At 48.3% G+C, this 20,205-nt stretch overlaps 2 protein-coding genes across 2 annotated transcripts in view; one reads left to right on the forward strand and one right to left on the reverse strand.

Annotated features, from left to right (window-relative positions):
- Window positions 1-20,205, reverse strand: part of cog5 (component of oligomeric golgi complex 5) — a 42,868-nt gene that overhangs the window by 8,976 nt on the left and 13,687 nt on the right. The window contains exons 7-11 of the mRNA XM_038292149.1: window positions 5,311-5,441; window positions 2,326-2,485; window positions 1,724-1,836; window positions 1,566-1,643; window positions 474-555 (exon numbers count right to left, since the gene is read on the reverse strand). Of these exons, the coding sequence (XP_038148077.1) occupies window positions 474-555; window positions 1,566-1,643; window positions 1,724-1,836; window positions 2,326-2,485; window positions 5,311-5,441 (564 nt within the window). The remainder of the gene's footprint in view (window positions 1-473; window positions 556-1,565; window positions 1,644-1,723; window positions 1,837-2,325; window positions 2,486-5,310; window positions 5,442-20,205) is intronic.
- Window positions 13,475-19,827, forward strand: LOC119788028 (G-protein coupled receptor 22-like). The gene is made up of 5 exons (XM_038292150.1): window positions 13,475-14,097; window positions 15,731-16,374; window positions 17,739-17,883; window positions 18,022-18,168; window positions 18,566-19,827. The coding sequence occupies exons 3-5, from the start codon at window positions 17,761-17,763 to the stop codon at window positions 19,616-19,618; spliced, it is 1,323 nt and encodes a 440-aa protein (XP_038148078.1). The 5' UTR covers window positions 13,475-14,097; window positions 15,731-16,374; window positions 17,739-17,760; the 3' UTR covers window positions 19,619-19,827.

Below are 20,205 nucleotides of genomic sequence, written 5' to 3' on the forward strand. Positions count from 1 at the left end.
TGGGATTCCTTCTGATAGCGCACTGCTTGTATGTGGGGGTCTGAGAAATAATATTTGAAGGCAGGATGGTAATCTGGATGAACTGACTGCACTGATGAAGTTCTCAGGTGGATTTTCTCACTGGAAAAACAAATGAAAACTACTTTATTTCCACTGATCACAGCAAATATAGCTGCATGCAAAGAAAGGATAGAGTAGCTCTGGCAAACGTGCATCAGATACACTTTAGCACCGTGCAGCCAGATCAGCAAAGATGCTTCAGCCGCACATCAAAACTAAACTTGTAAAAGCATCAAAACTGAAGCAGCACGCGCGTTTCTGCTGCTTTAGATGTGAACGTAGCATTAGCCAGGGGGACTGGATGAATGTGTTGCCATGGTTACAAACACAGCTAGCTGAAACAGTTTCATGTAGAGACGTTGCTAACGGCTCCATTAGCGCTGATGACCTGACAGAGAAGAGAGCAGTCGTACCTTCGGTGGCTCGGTGGAACTCCTCACTCAGGGTTCGGGTCACGTCCGTCCAGAAGGAGTAGAGGATATCAGGCTGACCGTCCTGCCATCACAAACAGATCAAACATGTTAGGAGGAGCTCCTCTAAGATCTTCATCAGCTCAGAGGAGTGAGGAGGAATCCATCCTCTCTCATCATTGATGCTTCCACTCAATCCAACTGGACTAAAACCAGTTCATCTGCCAGTATCATTACTGGACCAGTGCAGCTGCAGGAGAACCACTGGGTGGAGGGGAAGTCTCAGTGGTTTCCCTCCACCCTGATGGCTCTACCCTACAGAACCAGGGAGGAAGTGGTCACACAACCTGGATCTGCTTGTTTCCTGCAGAACAGTCCTTCTGCAGGGGGGGGTGAGGGTGCAGCTGGGAGGCGGCGCAGCTTTGCATTTAGACATGTCATTACAGCTCAGATCACACCTCTGGCTACGGCTAATTGGTGAGAGCTTTGTCACCATGGCAACAGTCTCCCACTCTGGTTCCTGCTCCCAGGATCTGTGAAAGAGGAGGCGATGATGATGATGATGATGGCTGCTGTGGTTCCTGCAGTCCACGTCCAGCTGAGGACGTTACTCCATCTGGCTTTCTGGACCAATGAATGTTTGTGATGCATCAGCATCCATCAGCATCCAGGACTGATGACCTCATTGAAGGACTGATTACCTCATTGAATTACTAATGACCTTATTGGAGGACTGATGACCTCATTGAAGGACTAATAACCTCATTAAAGGCCCGATGACCTCATTGAAGGACCGATGACCTCATGAATTACCTCATTGAAGGACCAATAACCTAATTGAAGGACCGATTACTTCATTGAAGGACTGATGACCTCATTGAAGGACTGATGACCTCATTGAAGGACCGATGACCTCATGAATTACCTCATTGAAGGACCAATAACCTAATTGAAGGACCGATTACTTCATTGAAGGACTGATGACCTCATTGAAGGACTGATGACCTCATTGAAGGACCGATGAACTAATTGAAGGACTGATGACGTTATTGAAGGACCAATGACCTCATTGAAGGACTAATGAAGCCCACCCACCTTGCTGATCTCCTCCACGAAGCACACGTGACTGACCGGGTCTCTCTTCTTCATCAGGACCTTCTGCAGGTGCTGGACCTGGAGGGTGTGAGGCACATATTACTCCTGAACGGAGCAGACAGAACTGCTCAGGTGGACGATGATCCAGGTGTGGGTACCTGTCTGCAAGCGGCACAGATCTGGTCCATCAATTTCTCCAGGTTGGTCCACAGAGCGGCGCGGAAGGCTGCCGTGTTCCCTGGTGTGGGCATCACAGCTCTGCCAGGAGCTCCTGGAGGGAGGACAAGCAGGAAAAACCTTAAAACCCCTGGAATCATCCAAAAAAAAAACGAAAACACCTGGAAAAACCTGAAAACACCTGGAAAAACCTGAAAACATCTGGAAACACCATATAATTACCTGGAAACCTATTGGAACCTTCCTGTAAACAACTGATGAACAACCTTGAACCTTCCTATACTGTAAACCACTGTAAACACCTGATGACCAGCGCAGTAGAACCGGGTCAGGCGTTGATCCGGTTTCCACAGGTGAGCAGGATGTTCTCCTGTTAGCTTTATTCTACCAGAACCAGAACTTTTCCTGCTATCGATTCAAACACCGAGGCCGGAAACCCTGACGGCCCGCTAAGGTCAGAGCAGGAGAACAGTGACAGATGGGAGATTCTCTGGTTCCTGTGAACCGGGTCGACCCAGAACACTTCCTGGATCAGGACTTTCCTGGTAGGGTTTGGGTCCTGGTTCTGCTGGTTTGCTCTCACCTCTGGGGTTAGCCGGCTGGGTCAGACCCTTGATGTCAAGGGCTTTGGTGACGTTGTCCTTGATGGCGGTTCGGTACCCCCCCACCACAGAGCCGATGGTCTGGGTCAGACTGCCCAGGTTGTAGAACACCTGCAGCGCTGTTCCCACCTGGGTCGGGTTCTGAGCAAAGACAGAACACAGAAAGAGTTCATGTCACACTACTTCCTGTCACCAGAGAGGTTCTATTTAAGTCTTCTTCTATGCGTCCAGGTCGTATCCTGGAGGCAGTCAGCAGGGAAACTCGGCTAATAATAATTTTCTTAAAAAATGGTTGGTCTGGATAACTAAATAGATGGGGTCATGAATCCACTCAGATCCTCTGAGTTTCATAAAGACCTGCTGATATCAATCATCTGGGTGTGACAGAGAGGGACTGGTCTGACTTCTTACTGGTTCTACAGAGGCAACACCTAAGGGGACATTAGTTCTTTAATGTCGTATGGAGGCGACTGTTAGCTGTTGTTCTGTTAGCCTTACCGAAGAAACAGACGTCCATCCCTGTGAACACTGGGACGGAACTCAATGGGAAAGGAAATTATTCTCATTTCTGATTTCAACCGTTGCGTATATTAGCTGCGACATAAGAATCAAGATACTATGACCGAAAAAATTAGATTGACAGATGACCGTTTATATATGATTGGCTGAATTTAGGTGTTCAGGCTGACATAGAACTAATTGGCCTGCAGAAGATAACGGAAAAAAAACCTCCACAGATTTTAAGACAGGTTAGATTTAGATAGATTTTTATTGAAATTTTATTTTTCAAAGGGTACATTTTTATACATGTTTAAGCCAGAATGATTTGACATGTAAATCTGACTTCCCTACGACTTCAAACGGAGGCGCTTTACTAAAAGAGAAACTAACTAAGAGCCGATCTGCTGGAAGAAGTGAAGATGAATGGAAGCGCTCTGATGAAGAGAGACTCATTAAACAACTATTTACTTTCTGTGGGAGTTGGTGCTAAATCTTGACTAAGTAACAATATCTGGAAACCGTTGCCATCAGCATGGTGTTGCTAAGCAACAGCCGGGTGATGGTACATTAGATGGCTTTTAATCAATAAATGGTTGGAGCACATAGCCTGCTATTTTTATCTCATTTGTTTACATTCAGGAAATAATTGTGCCATCGTTTAATGAAACAGACGAGCCATGAAGGAAAGGCTGCATCTTCTACTGCAGGACAAACCTGCTGCATCCATCCAGGTCTTATCCCGCCTCCACCCAGGGTGGACATAATGTGTCACATGTTTAACCCTCCCATGAGGGAATCCTCCAGGTGTTTGTGCAGGAGTCAGGAGTCTGTCCTGTACAGGTAGAAAGGAATGGTGGCAGTATGGTCCCCTGGTTGCCTGATCAGACCCTTCAGTCTCTCACACTCTGCTCTGTTTGTCAGGTAGCCTTTGATCCACACCACCGCCAAGGGGGAAACTGAGAGGGGAGGGAGGGTGCCATCTATTGCAGAAGCTGTTAATTTAATTGAGGCGGTGCAGATTTCCATCTTTTGTCTTTTCTATAATCTTTTTGCTGCTGTTACACCAGAATTTCCCCGTTGTGGGAAAATAAAAGGATTTTCTACTATTTTCTATTCTAAACCTTTGGTCTACCGTCTGTGGGACCTTCTTTCAGTTTCCGTGGCATAAATAATGAATCGCTCTATAAACCTGTTTAATAAGGTACCTGGATCAGAAGTCCTGGTGAGAAATAAACTGGAGGCCAGTTCAACAGCATCCAGATTAGACGACTGATTAAAGAAGTTTATTTTAAATATGACGACTTTTCTCATCTTAAGTTTGAAGCAGAACATTTAAGTCCTGCAGGTTTTATTAGACATGGCTGCAGCCTATTCTATTAATCAGGATTCATGGACAAACATAGCCGACAATCAAACCTACAGAAGAGGATTAGGGCCACTGAAAAAAAAAAAAAAGTTAACAGATTTTTTTAATTTTATTTCAGTATAGTATGGGAAAAAAGTCAGAATTCTGACATTAAAGTTAGAATTCTGAGAAAAAAGTCAGAATTCTGAGATTAAAGTTAGAATTCTGAGAAAAAAGTCAGAATTCTGAGATTAAAGTTGGAATTCTGAGAAAAAAGTCAGAATTCTGACTTTAATCTCAGAATTCAGACTTTTCTTATTGTCAGAATTCTGAGAAAAAAGTCAGAATTCTGACTTTAATCTCAGAATTCAGACTTTTTTCCCATGTTAAACTGAAATAAAATGTAAAAATCAGTTAACTTTTTTTTTTCAGTGGCCCTAATCCTCTTCCGTACAAACCAGCAGCAGGAAGCAGATATAAAGAACAGCAGCAAAGATTAGCAGCTGGGAAGAAGGATCTGTGACAGTGCTCCTCTGTGCATCAAGGGTGGGACAGTCTATCACTAAATGTGCTCTGCAGCTGCTGCTGTTGGTCCCCATGACGACAGATTGTCTTTTGGGTTGGGTGTTATGTTTAAGGTGGATGTGTGCATGGAGTTCAGGGTCTGGTTTAACTGAATGAATGAATGGAGTCAATGGAGAAACCATGAGTCAGTGAGTTTAAAGGTTTTAAAAAGGTTCAGTTTGTCTAATCATTACTGACCAACAGCTTTGCTTGTTGATCTATTGTAATGTTTAATTTCGTCAATTAGAGAAAAATAAACTGCTTTAATTGAATGTTAATTCCAAACGATCAGCTCATTTTCATCCTATAAAGACTTTCTAAGCCCAGACTATGAGATGAATGCAGCTGAAGGAGTCCCGCTCCCACCCAGGGAGCAGAGACAGCAGCTGGGTGGGAGACGCTGTGGGATTAGCTCAGCTTCTTCATGAACATGTGGGAGTTCACCCTCATTAATATTCATCGGCCCACAGAGTAAACAGGAAGAAGTCATTCCTTTTTCATCGTATGTTCCTCACAGCCTTCGGATGTTCAGCCTAAGGCTAACCCTGAGGGGTACCTGGATCTCCATGCCCTGCTCCAGTAGCCTCTTGGCCTGGTTCTCCACCTCCAGCCTGGCTCTGCTGATCAGCAGCAGGTCGTTCTCGATCACCTCGATGCCGCTCAGATCCACACCTTGGGACAGGTAATCTGGAACAGAAACAAACGGATCTCAAACCACCGGTTCAGAATCAGGATACAAAACACCAGCTCAGCTGTGGAGGTACAGTTTGGGGGTGATGCTGCTGAACCCAAAGTAACGGCAGGAATCACCTCAATCTCACTGAAAGATCTGAAATTACCAAAAATAAACATCAGTTTTGGAAGTTTTCAGAAACTCAATTCTTTACCTAGAGAGTCAATCAGTCACTGTCTGACTTTGTGACTATCATAGAGACTAGGGTCAGTGAGGAAGCTTTAGGTTAATAATGGTGATGATCTCTGACTTCCCCGTCACATAGAGCCTGTTGCCCTACCCGGGGCATTTAAACCCCAACAGTATAGGTTCCGGTATCATCAGGGTGCTGGAACCTCCACCATGTTAAGGTGATGCTTGGTAAATACCGTGCTTAAACAGAGACAGGCTCCACAATGACAGCGTTCATCCTGGAGGAAATGTAGAAAAATGTTTTTCAACTTCTCAGACTGTCTGCTGCTTCATCAACTCGTCTCCTTTCGGCTCAAATTATCATATTCCATGGTACTGGCAGAAAAGATGACAGCAGGACAAGTCAGCTCCACAGATTAGTCAACAACACTTTGAAAGAAGCACATAGCACTTCTGACGGCCTGTTAAACATCTCTGCTGCCTTTAGCCGTGCATCGTTTCTCCATCCACCGCCTCAGAGGACGACTACCCGCCGCCTCCACTACCCACCGCCTCAGAGGACAACTACCCAACGCCTCAGAGGACGACTACCCGCCGCCTCCACTACCCAACGCCTCAGAGGACGACTACCCGCCGCCTCCACTACCCAACGCCTCAGAGGACGACTACCCAACGCCTCAGAGGACGACTACCCGCCGCCTCCACTACCCACCGCCTCAGAGGACAACTACCCAACGCCTCAGAGGACGACTACCCGCCGCCTCCACTACCCAACGCCTCAGAGGACGACTACCCGCCGCCTCCACTACCCACCGCCTCAGAGGACAACTACCCAACGCCTCAGAGGACGACTACCCGCCGCCTCCACTACCCACCGCCTCAGAGGACAACTACCCAACGCCTCAGAGGACGACTACCCGCCGCCTCCACTACCCACCGCCTCAGAGGACAACTACCCAACGCCTCAGAGGACGACTACCCGCCGCCTCCACTACCCACCGCCTCAGAGGACGACTACCCAACGCCTCAGGGGATAAATACCCGCCACCTCAGAGGATAAATACCCGCCGCCTCAGAGGACTACTACCCGCCGCCTCCACTACCCACCGCCTCAGAGGACGACTACCCAACTCCTCAGGGGATAAATACCCGCCACCTCAGAGGACGACTACCCAACGCCTCAGGGGATAAATACCCGCCACCTCAGAGGACGAATATCCGCCGCCTCAGAGGATAAATACCCGCCACCTCAGAGGATAAATACCCGCCACCTCAGAGGAAGACTACCCAACGCCTCAGGGGATAAATACCCGCCACCTCAGAGGACGACTACCCACCGCCTCAAGGGATAAATACCCGCCACCTCAGAGGACGACTACCCACCGCCTCAGGGGATAAATACCCGCCGCCTCAGAGGACGAGGAACCCGCCGCCTCAGAGGACAAGTACCCGCCGCCTCAGAGGACGAGTACCCGCCGCCTCAGAGGACAAGTACCCACCGCCTCAAAGGACGAATACCCACAGCCTCAGAGGAGGAGTACCCACCGCCTCAGAGGACGACTATCCACCGCCTCAGAGGATGACTATCCACCGCCTCAGAAGACGAATACCCACCGCCTCCACTACCCACCGCCTCAAAGGATGACTATCCACCGCCTCAGAGGACGACTATCCACCGCCTCAGAGGACGACTATCCACCGCCTCAGAAGACGAATACCCACCGCCTCCACTACCCACCGCCTCAAAGGACGACTATCCACCGCCTCAGAAGACGAATTCCCACCGCCTCCACTACCCACCGCCTCAAAGGACGACTATCCACCGCCTCAGAGGACGACTATCCACCGCCTCAGAAGACGACTATCCACCGCCTCAGAGGACGACTATCCACCGCCTCAGAGGACGACAATCCACCGCCTCAGAAGACGAATACCCACCGCCTCCACTACCCACCGCCTCAGAAGACGACTATCCACCGCCTCAGAAGACGAATACCCACCGCCTCCACTACCCACCGCCTCAGAGGACGACTACCCACCGCCTCCACTACCCACCACCTCAGAGGCAAATAACCCAGTGGGAGAGGACATGTTGGAATGGATCATCCTGTAAACCTCCCAGAGAAACTGATGATGCTGATATGATGTTTCTAGAAGTTTACCAGGAGGAGAGAAGAACCTGGAAGATCATGGATCAGAGGATGAGGGGCTTTAAACATCAGGATGATGACCTCCTAACTGACTAACTAACTAAGCCACAGCCTGCTGGCGTTTTACCAGGAGGCCCATCATGGTGTGGAACCATGGCGAGAGAGTGGGCAGATTTTTCCTACCCTTCCTAGTGGGACCCACTTTGACTGGAGCTATTTTTAATGAGGGAGTAATGCACTAATCTCACAGCTGATATGTTTGAGACATGCTGAGGGGTCAAAGCAGAGCGGCAGCAATGATTACACTTTAAATATTTAGATAACCTTCCCTCTGCTGAAGGCCATGTGACTCCAAGAGGAAAACAGGGCAGACCCGTCCAGCACCAGAACCTTCAGTCTGTAGGAACATCAGCCAAACCTACAGCTGCTGAGGAATGAAGGAACCTACCAGAGGATGAACTAAACCCAGAGCTATAGAAATATATAATACCAGATCTGTCAGGATTTCAACCTCATTGGTTGATTTGTAGCTCTGTAAATTAACTAAATTCAATCTTTACATGAGTGGATAGATGTGTTAATTCCAGCTCCCCTCAGTTACTGAAAGAAAAACCCTCAATGGTCACAGAGAGTAATACTAAATAAATGTTTATAAAAGTGAGCAGATAAAATTCAGATGTTGCTTTTAAAGAAAAAAACTGAAACTTTAGTTCCCAGGCTTCAGAGTCAATCTCTGCCATGATTGGTTCCTGTTCCTGTCAATCAGCCTTCTGCTCCTCCCAGCAGCTATTCTCTTCTGCTCCTCATCCAGGAGTCTCAGGCTGCCTTCCCGGTATCAGTTACCCCTCAGTCTGGACGCACACGCCTGAGAACAGCTGGATGTTCAGTGGTTATTTGAGTGGAAGACAGTTTAACTAAAGGAGCTGTAGATGTTGGCTAACATTTGAAGCAGTGGGTTTTAAACCATGCCCCTCCAGCCAGAAGACGGATGGAGTGAGAGATTGATAGATGGATTGTTGTAGAGCTGAGTCGGGGGGCAAAGTCCTCGATTTACCGATCGATCTTATGCTCCAACCCTCACCTATGGTCATGAGCTCTGGGTAATGACCTAAAGGACAAGATCGCGAATACAAGCGGCCGAAATGAGTTTCCTTTGCAGGGTGGCTGGGCGCACCCTTCCAGATCGGGTGAGGAGCTCAGTTACCCGGGAGGAGCTTGGAGTAGAGTCGCTGCACCTCCATATTGAAAGGAGCCAGCTGAGGAGGCTCAGGCATCCGTTCCTGATGCCTCCTGCTCGCCTCCCTCGGGTGGTGGTCCAGGCATGTCCCATTGGGAGAAGGTCTGGTGGAAGGCCCAGGACACGCTGGAGGGACTATGTCTCTGGGGGTCCCCTGAAGGAAGTGTGTGTGGATCGGGAAGTCTGGGCATCTCTGCTTCGACCGCTGCCTCAGAGACCCAGCCCCGGATAAAGAGGAAGAAAAAGGATGGATGGACGGGCTTTAAACCAGGCCGGTTTAAACGTTTTCTTTAAACGTTCATTTATATCTGAAGCTCTTTGGAAGTCTTGTTTATCCATGAGGTGAAAAGCATTCAGGTTTCTCCTGAAACACGGCGAACAAAAGCTCCTGCTGATTTGGTCCAAGAATATCTCAGAACGACCACCATATGGTGAACACCTCTAAGAACTCCGCCATTATGGGGCAGCATGGCAAACATTTGGAAATGTTGATAATGCATGCGGGTCTGTGCTCTATGCTGCCCCCCTAGAGCCGGCCAGAATATTGGGTACAACGGGAATAAGCAGCACAGAGTATAAAAGCTGAAGCCCTCTGAGGGTCCCATTTCCAGGAGGAAGGTAGACGTTTCTCAGCATTAAGAGGCGAACCAAAATAATCTGCAATCTAAAAAAAAAACAGAAGCAGGTTTAGTGTCACTGCTGGGTAGTAGTGTTGGACTATAGGATTAAGTCCAGTCCAGGGAATCTTAGTCTGGTTCTATGTGACCATCAGACTAAAGATGCTGGTTTTGATCCATGGTTGGGGGAGGGGTCTGATATCGTCTCAGCGCGTCCCTTCTCATTAGCTCTGACCCTCAGCTGGTTCTCTGATGGAGGGTGTATGCTTCCAGGAACTCCAGGATTCTAGACCTGCTGGTCAAAACAGCTCCAATACCAGAACCAGGGCCACTTCTCAGTTCACAAGAACGAGAGAACGGAATCGTGTTCTCGCCAAGTATGTCCTTGAGAAAAACATAGGAAAGTCTGGTTTCGGTGAGAACGGGAGCACACAGCATAAATATGGGTCAATTGGAACAGAAGTGTGCTCGTGACGTCCCCACATGCTCGTCTAGAGCTGCATTTCACCTCCTGTTATTAATAGTCTCTATATAATAACAAATTATTACTGTTATTATTTATTGGGGAAATAATAATGAACATGGTCAGATAAGCACAAACCAAACAAACAATTTGCCAAATAAAACAAAAAGATGTCTTTCACACATGGCTATACCGAGAGAGGGCTGCTGCCGACGGGCTAACGTTAGCCCTGGCCGCTGCAGAGGGGCTAACGTTAGCCCTGGCCGCTGCAGAGGGGCTAACGTTAGCCCTGGCCGCTGCAGATGGGCTGAGGCTAGACCTGGCTGCATTTAGCCTCGGAGGTCTTTTAGATTCTGCATTAAATCAGTAAATGGGCCATATAGTGATGCTTTAAAGTATAATATTCTCACCTCAAATGATCTTAAAACTTACTTTTATTGAACAACAGCAACAGAAAAGAGAACTTTTAATTTTCAATGTAGCGCTCAATTGAAAGCTGCTGCTGCCGCAGTGCATGCTGGGACAGCTGTCAATCTCAAGAACGGACAAGTCTGCTCTGATGCATGCTGGGTAAAGAACAACATCTGGGGACTTTATCTGTTCTCGGTCTGCTGTTCTTGTGAATTGGAACAGTACTAGGGCTGAGGATGATGACGTTTCACGAGGACACAAGGACGCACAAGTACACATATTCAGAAACGGCTATCAATCTGAGGGGTCATTTAGACACAGTTCAGTACTGCCAGTCGCCTGTAGGGGGCGCTGAAGCTGCAGGTTAAATGTTCCATGGTACTGCTTTAAAGGGACATTATCTACATTTTAATTGGTAAATATCTTATAATAGCCTTTTTATTTGAATATTTATGACTAAAACACATTTAGTACTGACGCCTCAGTAGTTCATCTATCAGCCGGTTTCCCTGAACCATATCGGGTCAGAAGTTGCTGCGCTGTTCAGCAGAGGTCAGGACAAACACGCCGGCCTATCAAACAATTGAAGCATTATATTCAAGATGGATGATCTGGACACTCAGAAGCTTTCGGCTAAACTTTCACTCCTCCAGGGTGAAAAGAGTAAAGATAAAAACATGGTTGAGAAAGAGAGCGAGCTATGAGGACGAGCAGCAGCAGCAGAGAGCTGCAGTTTTGTGTTTTGGCCACAGGTGGCAGCATCATTAAAAATCACTGTGATGCCTCTATTAGAAAGTCAGCTTCACCTTTTTATTCCTCCAAGCTGTTTTTATTGAACTGAACCCTTTATTCTTTTTTTACTGCCATTAACTACGATTAAGAATTGAAAATGATGATGAGGATGGTGGGTTTGGATCTGAGCTCCTTTTTCACACATTTGGACGTGTCTAGATAATCTAACAGGTCTCTGATCAGATCATGATCACATTGAGCCTCAGTCTGGTTCACCTTTACTCTAATAATATGCATTTTATCCACTAGGAGGCAACTTTGCCTTCAGCATTTCCAACCTCAGACCAACAGGCTCTCACTTCTCACTGCTGAAGCTCCTTTCAGACGTCTAAACCCCTGATGACTGAAATGTCTGATGGGTAAACAGTGAAATAAATCTGGGAATCGTTCACAGAGTGGTGGAAAATACTGATGCCCCAGAACGTGCCTCTGAGGAACGCCACAGGCCAACTAGAGGAACAATTTCCAGGATTTAGAAAAAGTTAAAGCTCAGCTTTAATTAGCAGAAGTAGTTTTCATTTTAGTCACTGTTTATCTTTTTATAGGCGGTTTGTTTGGATTTCTGGAGTTTATAAATGTTTGAAAAGGAGCTATAAAATAAGTCTTTGGTTATTAAGGCCTGATGTTTGGTTTTGCCCCAAACGTAAAACATTTATTAATGACGGCTCTCAGGGACTGATAAAAAGTCTGAATCTATAAGGTTTCATTTCTGCGGACATCCAAGCTCACCAACCAGCTGAAGGACCCTGGTTGGTTTCACCATGAGGGCCAGAGAGGATTCCTAACCACATACACTATATTGCCAAAAGTATTTGCTCACCCATCCAAATTATTGGAATCAGGTGTTCCAATCACTTTCATGGCCACAGGTGTATAAATTCAAGCACCTAGGCATGCAGACTGTTTTTACAAACATTTGTGAAAGAATGGGTCGCTCTCAGGAGCTCAGTGAATTCCAGCGTGGAACTGTGATAGGATGCCACCTGTGCAACAAATCCAGTCGTGAAATTTCCTCGCTCCTAAATATTCCACAGTCAACTGTCAGCTGTATTATAAGAAAATGGAAGTGTTTGGGAATGACAGCAACTCAGCCACGAAGTGGTAGGCCACGTAAACTGACGGAGCGGGGTCAGCGGATGCTGACGCGCATAGTGCGAAGAGGTCGCCAACTTTCTGCAGAGTCAATCACTACAGACCTCCAAACTTCATGTGGCCTTCAGATTAGCTCAAGAACAGTGCGCAGAGAGCTTCATGGAATGGGTTTCCATGGTCGAGCAGCTGCATCCAAGCCATACATCACCAAGTGCAATGCAAAGCGTCGGATGCGGTGGTGTAAAGCACGCCGCCACTGGACTCTAGAGCAGTGGAGACGCGTTCTCTGGAGTGACGAATCGCGCTTCTCCATCTGGCAATCTGATGGACGGGTCTGGGTTTGGCGGTTGCCAGGAGAACGGTACTTGTCTGACTGCATTGTGCCAAGTGTAAAGTTTGGTGGAGGGGGGATTATGGTGTGAGGTTGTTTTTCAGGAGCTGGGCTTGGCCCCTTAGTTCCAGTGAAAGGAACTCTGAATGCTTCAGCATACCAAGACATTTTGGACAATTCCATGCTCCCAACTTTGTGGGAACAGTTTGGAGCTGGCCCCTTCCTCTTCCAACATGACTGTGCACCAGTGCACAAAGCAAGGTCCATAAAGACATGGATGACAGAGTCTGGTGTGGATGAACTTGACTGGCCTGCACAGAGTCCTGACCTCAACCCGATAGAACACCTTTGGGATGAATTAGAGCGGAGACTGAGAGCCAGGCCTTCTCGTCCAACATCAGTGTGCGACCTCACAAATGCGCTTCTGGAAGAATGGTCAAAAATTCCCATAAACACACTCCTAAACCTTGTGGACAGCCTTCCCAGAAGAGTTGAAGCTGTTCTAGCTGCAAAGGGTGGACCGACGTCATATTGAACCCTATGGATTAGGAACGGGATGTCACTTAAGCTCATATGTGAGTCAAGGCAGGTGAGCAAATACTTTTGGCAATATAGTGTATATCAGAGGCTGGACCGTTCTCAGAAGGGTGGATAAAACATTTTGACACGGAGCTGCCTGATGGGCTCTCATGTTGTTTGTGTTTGCAAACACCAGGGAAGATTTTCACTTAAAGTGGAGGTTGATTCAGACAAGCTCCCTAAAACAACCACATGTGGGATTTTTCTCTGAGACGTAAAGAAGCACATGAAGGAGAGCAGGAGGAGCACCAGAAAATGAACCATGAGGGCTCTGAGCTGAAGTCTGCTAGGGCCACTGTTGCCATGCCAATGCCAAGTAGCCCTAATTAGTCCGCTGACAGGCTTCACTCCAGATACACTCGGCAGGCAATAAGGACCAGTCTGCATAGCCAGATCAGGTGCTATGCAAACAGGAGGAGGGGCCAAAGTCCTGACAGGATGCATGTTGTCATTATATCACCATGGAGACCGTTTCTGCCTAAGCTGTGAAATAAATATGGAAAGAGTCAAAAAGGATGAAGAGATGAAATGAGCAGGAGGCTAAATCTGAGTCAGTCAGTAGAAACGAAGGAGTAGAGGAGAGAGAGGCAGCGACGGAGGAGGAGGAGGAGGGAGCAGTAGATGAGTAGGGAGGGCTACTGGAGGCAGGAAGCATGACAGAGAGACAGAGAGAGGAAGAGGTTTCATTCTTCCCTCCGACAGGATTCAGCAGAGCAGCAAAGAACTGGCTGATGGAGAGCTGAGCTGCAGGCGGGGTTAGCCGCCAGCAGCGTGATCCCCTGGGTAGACCAGAACACCTCCGGTAGGTAAGCTAACGCGTGCCTCCATCACAACACCACCGCATGAGAGGAATCATCTACAGACTGTGCCTTTAACTCGGCATGCCGATAGGCTGCACGGAAGATCCCCCACAGGATCAGGAGGGAAACCAGTCAGGCTGAGGCAGCAGCTGTCAGAAACCAGTCAGACCAGCAGGTCCTCCAGCTTGGCTACTGGCAGATTTCTTATTTAGCGCTGAACGAGTCCGACATGCTTCCAGTTTGGGTCAGTCCAGGTCCAGTCCTAGCTCCCTGACTTCCTAGTCGGACACCGGAGTTTAATTGCATCACTCTAAACCAGGTAAATCTATAAGTTATGAACTGCTGGCTGACAGGATGGACAGAAATATCAGAACATCATCAGCGTAGAGTGATTCCTGTCCCAGAAGTGACTCCATGCGCATCCTGCTGCTAACCAACTGGAAGGCTGATGGCGCTACGCTAACTTTATAACATGGAGAGTTGATGGTTTTGATCCATCCAATCAGATCCTTACCCTAAACATTACATTTCTCACCAAAGCTTCTTTCCCACCGAAGATAGCAGGTTAATGGATGTTTTTCAAACATGGCCGACCGACTAACAATCAGAATCTGGCTCCCTTCCCGCTGGCTAAGAAAGCTGCCCCCCAACAGCTGCTGTCTGGTGACATCATCACACTGGGTTAGCTTTGATGATGTCAGGAGTGCGACAGAAATCAGGAAAGTAAACAATGGAGAGCAACATTGAAGGAAGCCATGGCGTAGTCAGTTTGCTTTATTGTTTCTCTCTATTATCTATTATCTTTCTGAATCCCTCTCAACAAAGCTGCTCCATGTTTATGATTTGCTGAGGCAATTTTAACCCAGGTCGCTGTCCGAGTCGTTTGACCCGCATAGACACGCGTCAGTTAGCTGGTCCCACTGCCACTAAAAGCTGATTGTTTCCGATTTTAAACTGGTTTTTCCCCCAGTGGGGAAGGGATACAAGTCAATAAAAAAGTTGAATAATAAAGTTAGTTAGTTTTTATTCAACTAACTATTAAGTTAGTTGAATAAAAAAAAAAAAACCCTGTCATTGTCTACAGATGTGAGCAAAGCCGACTGATTACCAAGCCATCATCACCATCCCCTGGCAGCAAATGGACGTCTCTAACAGCAGTTATTCTGCATTTATCACAGCGCTTTGCCAGCAGCAATGCTTTGCTTCGCTATGGAGCTCCGTCTCACTGAAGGGCGACCCTCTCATGTCTACAATGTTCATTCACTTCTTCTCAACTTATTTAGAAACAGAAGCAGCATAGATTGAAGGGAAACTTTAGTGTTTTCTAAATCAGCTTGTTGTTTCCAGCAGCCGTTGCTGGGCTGGGTTAACGCAGCAGACCCCTTTCACTGCTGATTTACTGAACAACATATGATGGGAAGCATCAAAGAGTCTGAGCAGGGAACTAAAAGCGATTAAACGGACTCTCCTCACACGCTGACAGCCCTGTGAGCGCTCACAGATAGCATCTAAGCAGCACTGAAGTGTCGGTGGACGGCGGCGGAGCTGGAATCGGCCTGAACATGTGATGCAACAGCCAGACCACAGGATAAGCATCTATTTCAAGGTGACCCAAATATTTCTGCCTTTGTCTCCGCAGGCTTTGAATGGGAGCAGAGCACCGTCCCAGGGAGAGATGACGGAGGGAAGTGACACACTTCTCTCCTTCCACCATGTAGAGAGCAGCACGGAGACTCTGCATGTCCAGAAGTGAAGGAGACTCGTTGGGCTGAAGGGACCTGAACGGAGACTGGAAACACCAGCTCATCTTCCCTGCCTGTCACCGCTTTTCTCCTTCAAACTCTCTGGAATTTAACACCTGCATCCTGCAGACAGAAAGGTGTGAAAGTGTGAAAATCACACCTGGAGAGCCGTGATTGGTGGAGAGAGGGACCGCTGAGGAACCAGCATCGATGACAACAGCTCAGACACAAAAGGACAAAGACGAGACTGTTGATGAAAGACACCATTGATCTCTGAGCTGATGCTGCACAGCACATGCCCTCCATGAGCGCTGGCTGGGTGCTGCTCCTGGCTTCTCTCTTCGATTAGAAAAGGAAGCATATCTAGACATACAGAACCAGAGGGCTTCTACAGATGTTCAGCTGAAGGACGGACGTCCCTGCAGATCCAGGAGACAGGATGGGAGGCCACCTGCAGGTCCTGCCCTAGGGCATGAGGAGACATCCTCCAGGAGGATCCCTCTGACGGCCGAGCCACAGAGGACGCTGATGGGAGGGAGCGGTGAGTCAATGCCTGATGTCACATCTAGGTTTACGTTTCTATAGTCCAAACCCCAAAGGAACACAGGCTGCTGCTGCAGTGCCCAGTTTACTGACTCAGCAGTTGCTGATCAGGAGGAAGGTAGAAATATGTTCCTAGATGTGTCTGATGATGGAGCTGCATTCACATGGAGAAGGGTTTCACACGACCTCCAGTCCCTCTGAGGTCTTCCTTCCACAGTGGAGCCATGAAGCTGAGGCTGAATCCCAAACCGGCCTCCGATCCCATGGAGCATTAAGGGCCGTCCCAAACCCCTTAGTGGGTAGGGCCAGTGAGCCGTTCAGCCCTTAAATAGCAAGTCTGCATCAGTTGCAGGCTAAGTGGCAGCAGGTGTAACAGTGAAATAGAGGCGGAGGAAACGTGCATTAAATGCAAGTTCCACTGATTTCCTGCATCCAAAATCCCGAGTAAGGAAAAGAAAAAAGACGTCATTAATCCACGAAGGGAAGGTCCTCTATGAAACAATTTAATTTGACTGGATAGATTTATTTATTAAGAAAATGGCAAATGTGGGACAGAGCTACAGCCACGCACATGACGCGCCACTGTGTTGCCATAGCAACCACTGCTGTCCTTTATGTTGGAGGGACGAGGCCATCCCAATCACGTTTATACCCCCCGACCACCTTCAATCAAGGCGCCTTCCACAACTGAGAGTGATGCTTATGGTAAAGGGGCGGGGCTTAGGGGGCGTTGATGCTTCATCTCTATGGTGATGAGCTTAGAGCTTGGAGGAGCTTCACCTTTACCTGTAGCTCCCTCCTCAGACTGAAGTCAGAAAAAACATTTAAAGCTGAATCTCCAGAGAATGGATGATATTCAACTGTAGAGTCCAGTGTCCTTCCTAAAGGGGAGGAGTTAAAGTATCTGAGGGTCTAGATGATTAGTGATTGGATGATGGAGCAGGAGGGCTGCAGGCGGCGGCTCTGCTGAGGCGGCTGCCTCCTCTGTCAGTCAGTCCAGGATGAAGACGTACCAGGATATTATTGGATGGATGTTTTTTCAGGTCCCGTAGTTTAGAGCTGGAGTTCACTTAGGATGGGAGCCTCGACCTCTGACCTTTCCTCTGCTGTCCCTCTCCATCAGCTGCTAACACAGCAGAAGAACCAGGTCCTTATTCTGCTAGCATACTCTCCCCAATGCGCCTCAACCAAACACAGACCGCTCTGCTGGTAGAGGAGGATGGAGGACCTTCCTCAGGCGGGTTTGGACCGTGTTCTGTGTCGGTGCTGGCTGTGATCCATTAGTTATGGAAGAATAGCGAGAGATGGTGAAACATCTGGCCTCCTCTTCTGATCCAGGTCCGTCTGTGCTCCTCTCTCCAGGTCTCTTCTTCCTAGCAGCACAATGCACACGGCTGCAGAGCTGAGCTCCGGCGCTACGATGAGCAACATGACTGTGCAGGACTCCCCTGACCTCTACGAACTCGACCTGACCTCCTCTGAGGACGTCTATCCCATCGGCTTCCAGGTACTCCTTCTGTCCACTAAAACCATGTGTTAGCATGAGACAGCTAAGCTAACTGAATGATGATGAATGATGGCGGGAGGGGAATGTGTGTCCTTTCACAATAAAAGACAGAATCTCCACTCTGATTTCTATTGTAAGGTTTCCTTGACAAGCTTCCTGGTTCTGGAGATCGTGTTGGGCCTGAGCTCCAACCTCATGGTTCTGGTCCTCTACTGCATGAAACAGAACCTCATCAGCTCCGTTTCCAATGTCATCACCATGAACCTGCATGTGGTGGATGTGTTGGTGAGTTCCCCCTCCATTGACCCACAGGATGGTTGAAGATTAGACATCCCCCATCAATACAACATCACCATCTTTCCTCCTCATCCACCATCTTCCTTTTAGTCCTCAGGCAGAGATTGTTGGCCACTTTACAAGGGACTAGATCCCAACATGTTGGCGGTTATCATCTGCGTCATATCAGGCGGCTGAAAGGCAGCAGATGAGGAGAAGCTAGTAGACCAATCAGAACCGCTCCACAGACAGCCACTGTATTTTTCTATACTGGTTGTCCAGGAACACGTGACCAGCGGCAGATCTGATTTCTGGTCCTTATGGCGGTTCTCTCAGAGAGTAAAGATGAGGTTACGATGTCTGCCGTCTGTTTCTGGACGTAACGTGATCTTCTCTCCTGTTCCAGGTGTGTGTGGGCTGCATCCCTCTGACGTCCGTGGTGATACTCCTCCCTCAGGAGGCAGGAACGGCCTTGATCAGCTGCTTCCATGAGGCCTGCGTGTCCTTCGCCAGTGTGGCTACCGCTGCGAATGTGCTGGCCATAACCGTGGACCGTTACGACATCTCAGTGCGGCCAGCGAACCGCGTGCTGACGATGGGCCGGGCTGTGGCTCTGCTGGGATCCATCTGGGGTCTGTCCCTTTTCAGTTTTCTGGTTCCGTTCATGGAGGTGAGCTTCTTCGTCGGACCCGGTTCCCATCTGGTGAACCAGACGGACTCGGCGACGGTCCTGGACGAGAGTGGGTCTTACTCGGAGCTGGGTTTGTACTACCACCTGCTGGCACAGATCCCCATCTTCTTTTTCACTGCCGTGGTGATGCTGGTGACTTATTACAAGATCCTCCAGGCGTTAAACATCCGCATTGGGACACGCTTTCAACACAACCTGCCCAAAAAGAAGCCTAGAAGCAAAAACACCATCTCCCTGAGCACCGCTGCACAAGCAGAGTCCACAGAGGCGTCCCAGAGCAGCACGGCGGGTAAGGGCGGTGGAAGTGCCCCGCTAGGCATGCGGGCATCGGTTTCAGTGATCATAGCGCTAAGGCGAGCGGTGAAGCGGCACCGCGAGAGGAGAGAGAGGCAGAAACGGGTTTTTAGGATGTCTCTTCTGATCATCTCCACCTTCCTCCTCTGCTGGACTCCGATAACCGTTCTTAACACAATCATCCTCAGCGCCGGCCCCAGTGACCTGACTGTACGCCTTCGGCTGGGTTTCCTGGTGATGGCGTACGGGACCACCATCTTTCACCCTCTCCTCTACGCCTTCACCCGTCAAAAGTTTCAAAAAGTCCTCAAAAGTAAGATGAAGAAGAGGGTGGTGTCAGTGGTGGAGGCAGAACCGACCCCAAACAATGTGGTGATTCACAACTCCTGGATTGACCCGCGAAGGAACAAGAAGGTCACCTTCGAGGACACTGAGGCCAGACAGAAGTGTCTGTGCTCACAGGAAGCAGAGTGAGGGACGGTGCATTGGACATCCTGCAGCAGGCAGCGGATCAGGATGTTCCCTTCGTTAGGAGACAAAGAGTCCGATTACACCGGCTCTGGCACAGTGTTTTCCACCTGACTGAGTGACTAACCAATGAAGCATCAGCAGAACCTGCATTAAAACTTTCTGACAAACATCTGCATTCTTTTCATCCTTTCATTTCAGGTAACAGATGGAGCAGTTCTTGTATCAAAGCGGTTATTCCAGCCTCTGTAGACTCCACTAGGAGCTGGGGCGGGCCTGCTGGTTCCCTATGGCCCCGTACTAAGCTTTAAGGCTGCTTTTAAAACGTACTGTTTCGTTCGTAACCCCAAAAGCCACACAGGAAGTTTCATTTTCTGCTTGGAGGTCTGAGACCCGGTTTTAATCAACCAGCCCAGGTTCAACAGGCAGCCTGCTGGTTCTGAGTTTAAATCCTGATGTTCTTAAAGGTCACATCTAAAACCTGTACATCAAAACAACTTTTTTAATGAATCCGGGATCCAGGGTGGAGCAGAGTAGTCCAACATTTAAATATTTCCAGTATATAAATAAATGTTTCATACATTTTGATTTCT

This window comes from Cyprinodon tularosa, unplaced genomic scaffold (assembly GCF_016077235.1).
Source record: "Cyprinodon tularosa strain WSP-4 unplaced genomic scaffold, ASM1607723v1 ctg309, whole genome shotgun sequence".
NCBI lineage: Eukaryota > Metazoa > Chordata > Actinopteri > Cyprinodontiformes > Cyprinodontidae > Cyprinodon > Cyprinodon tularosa.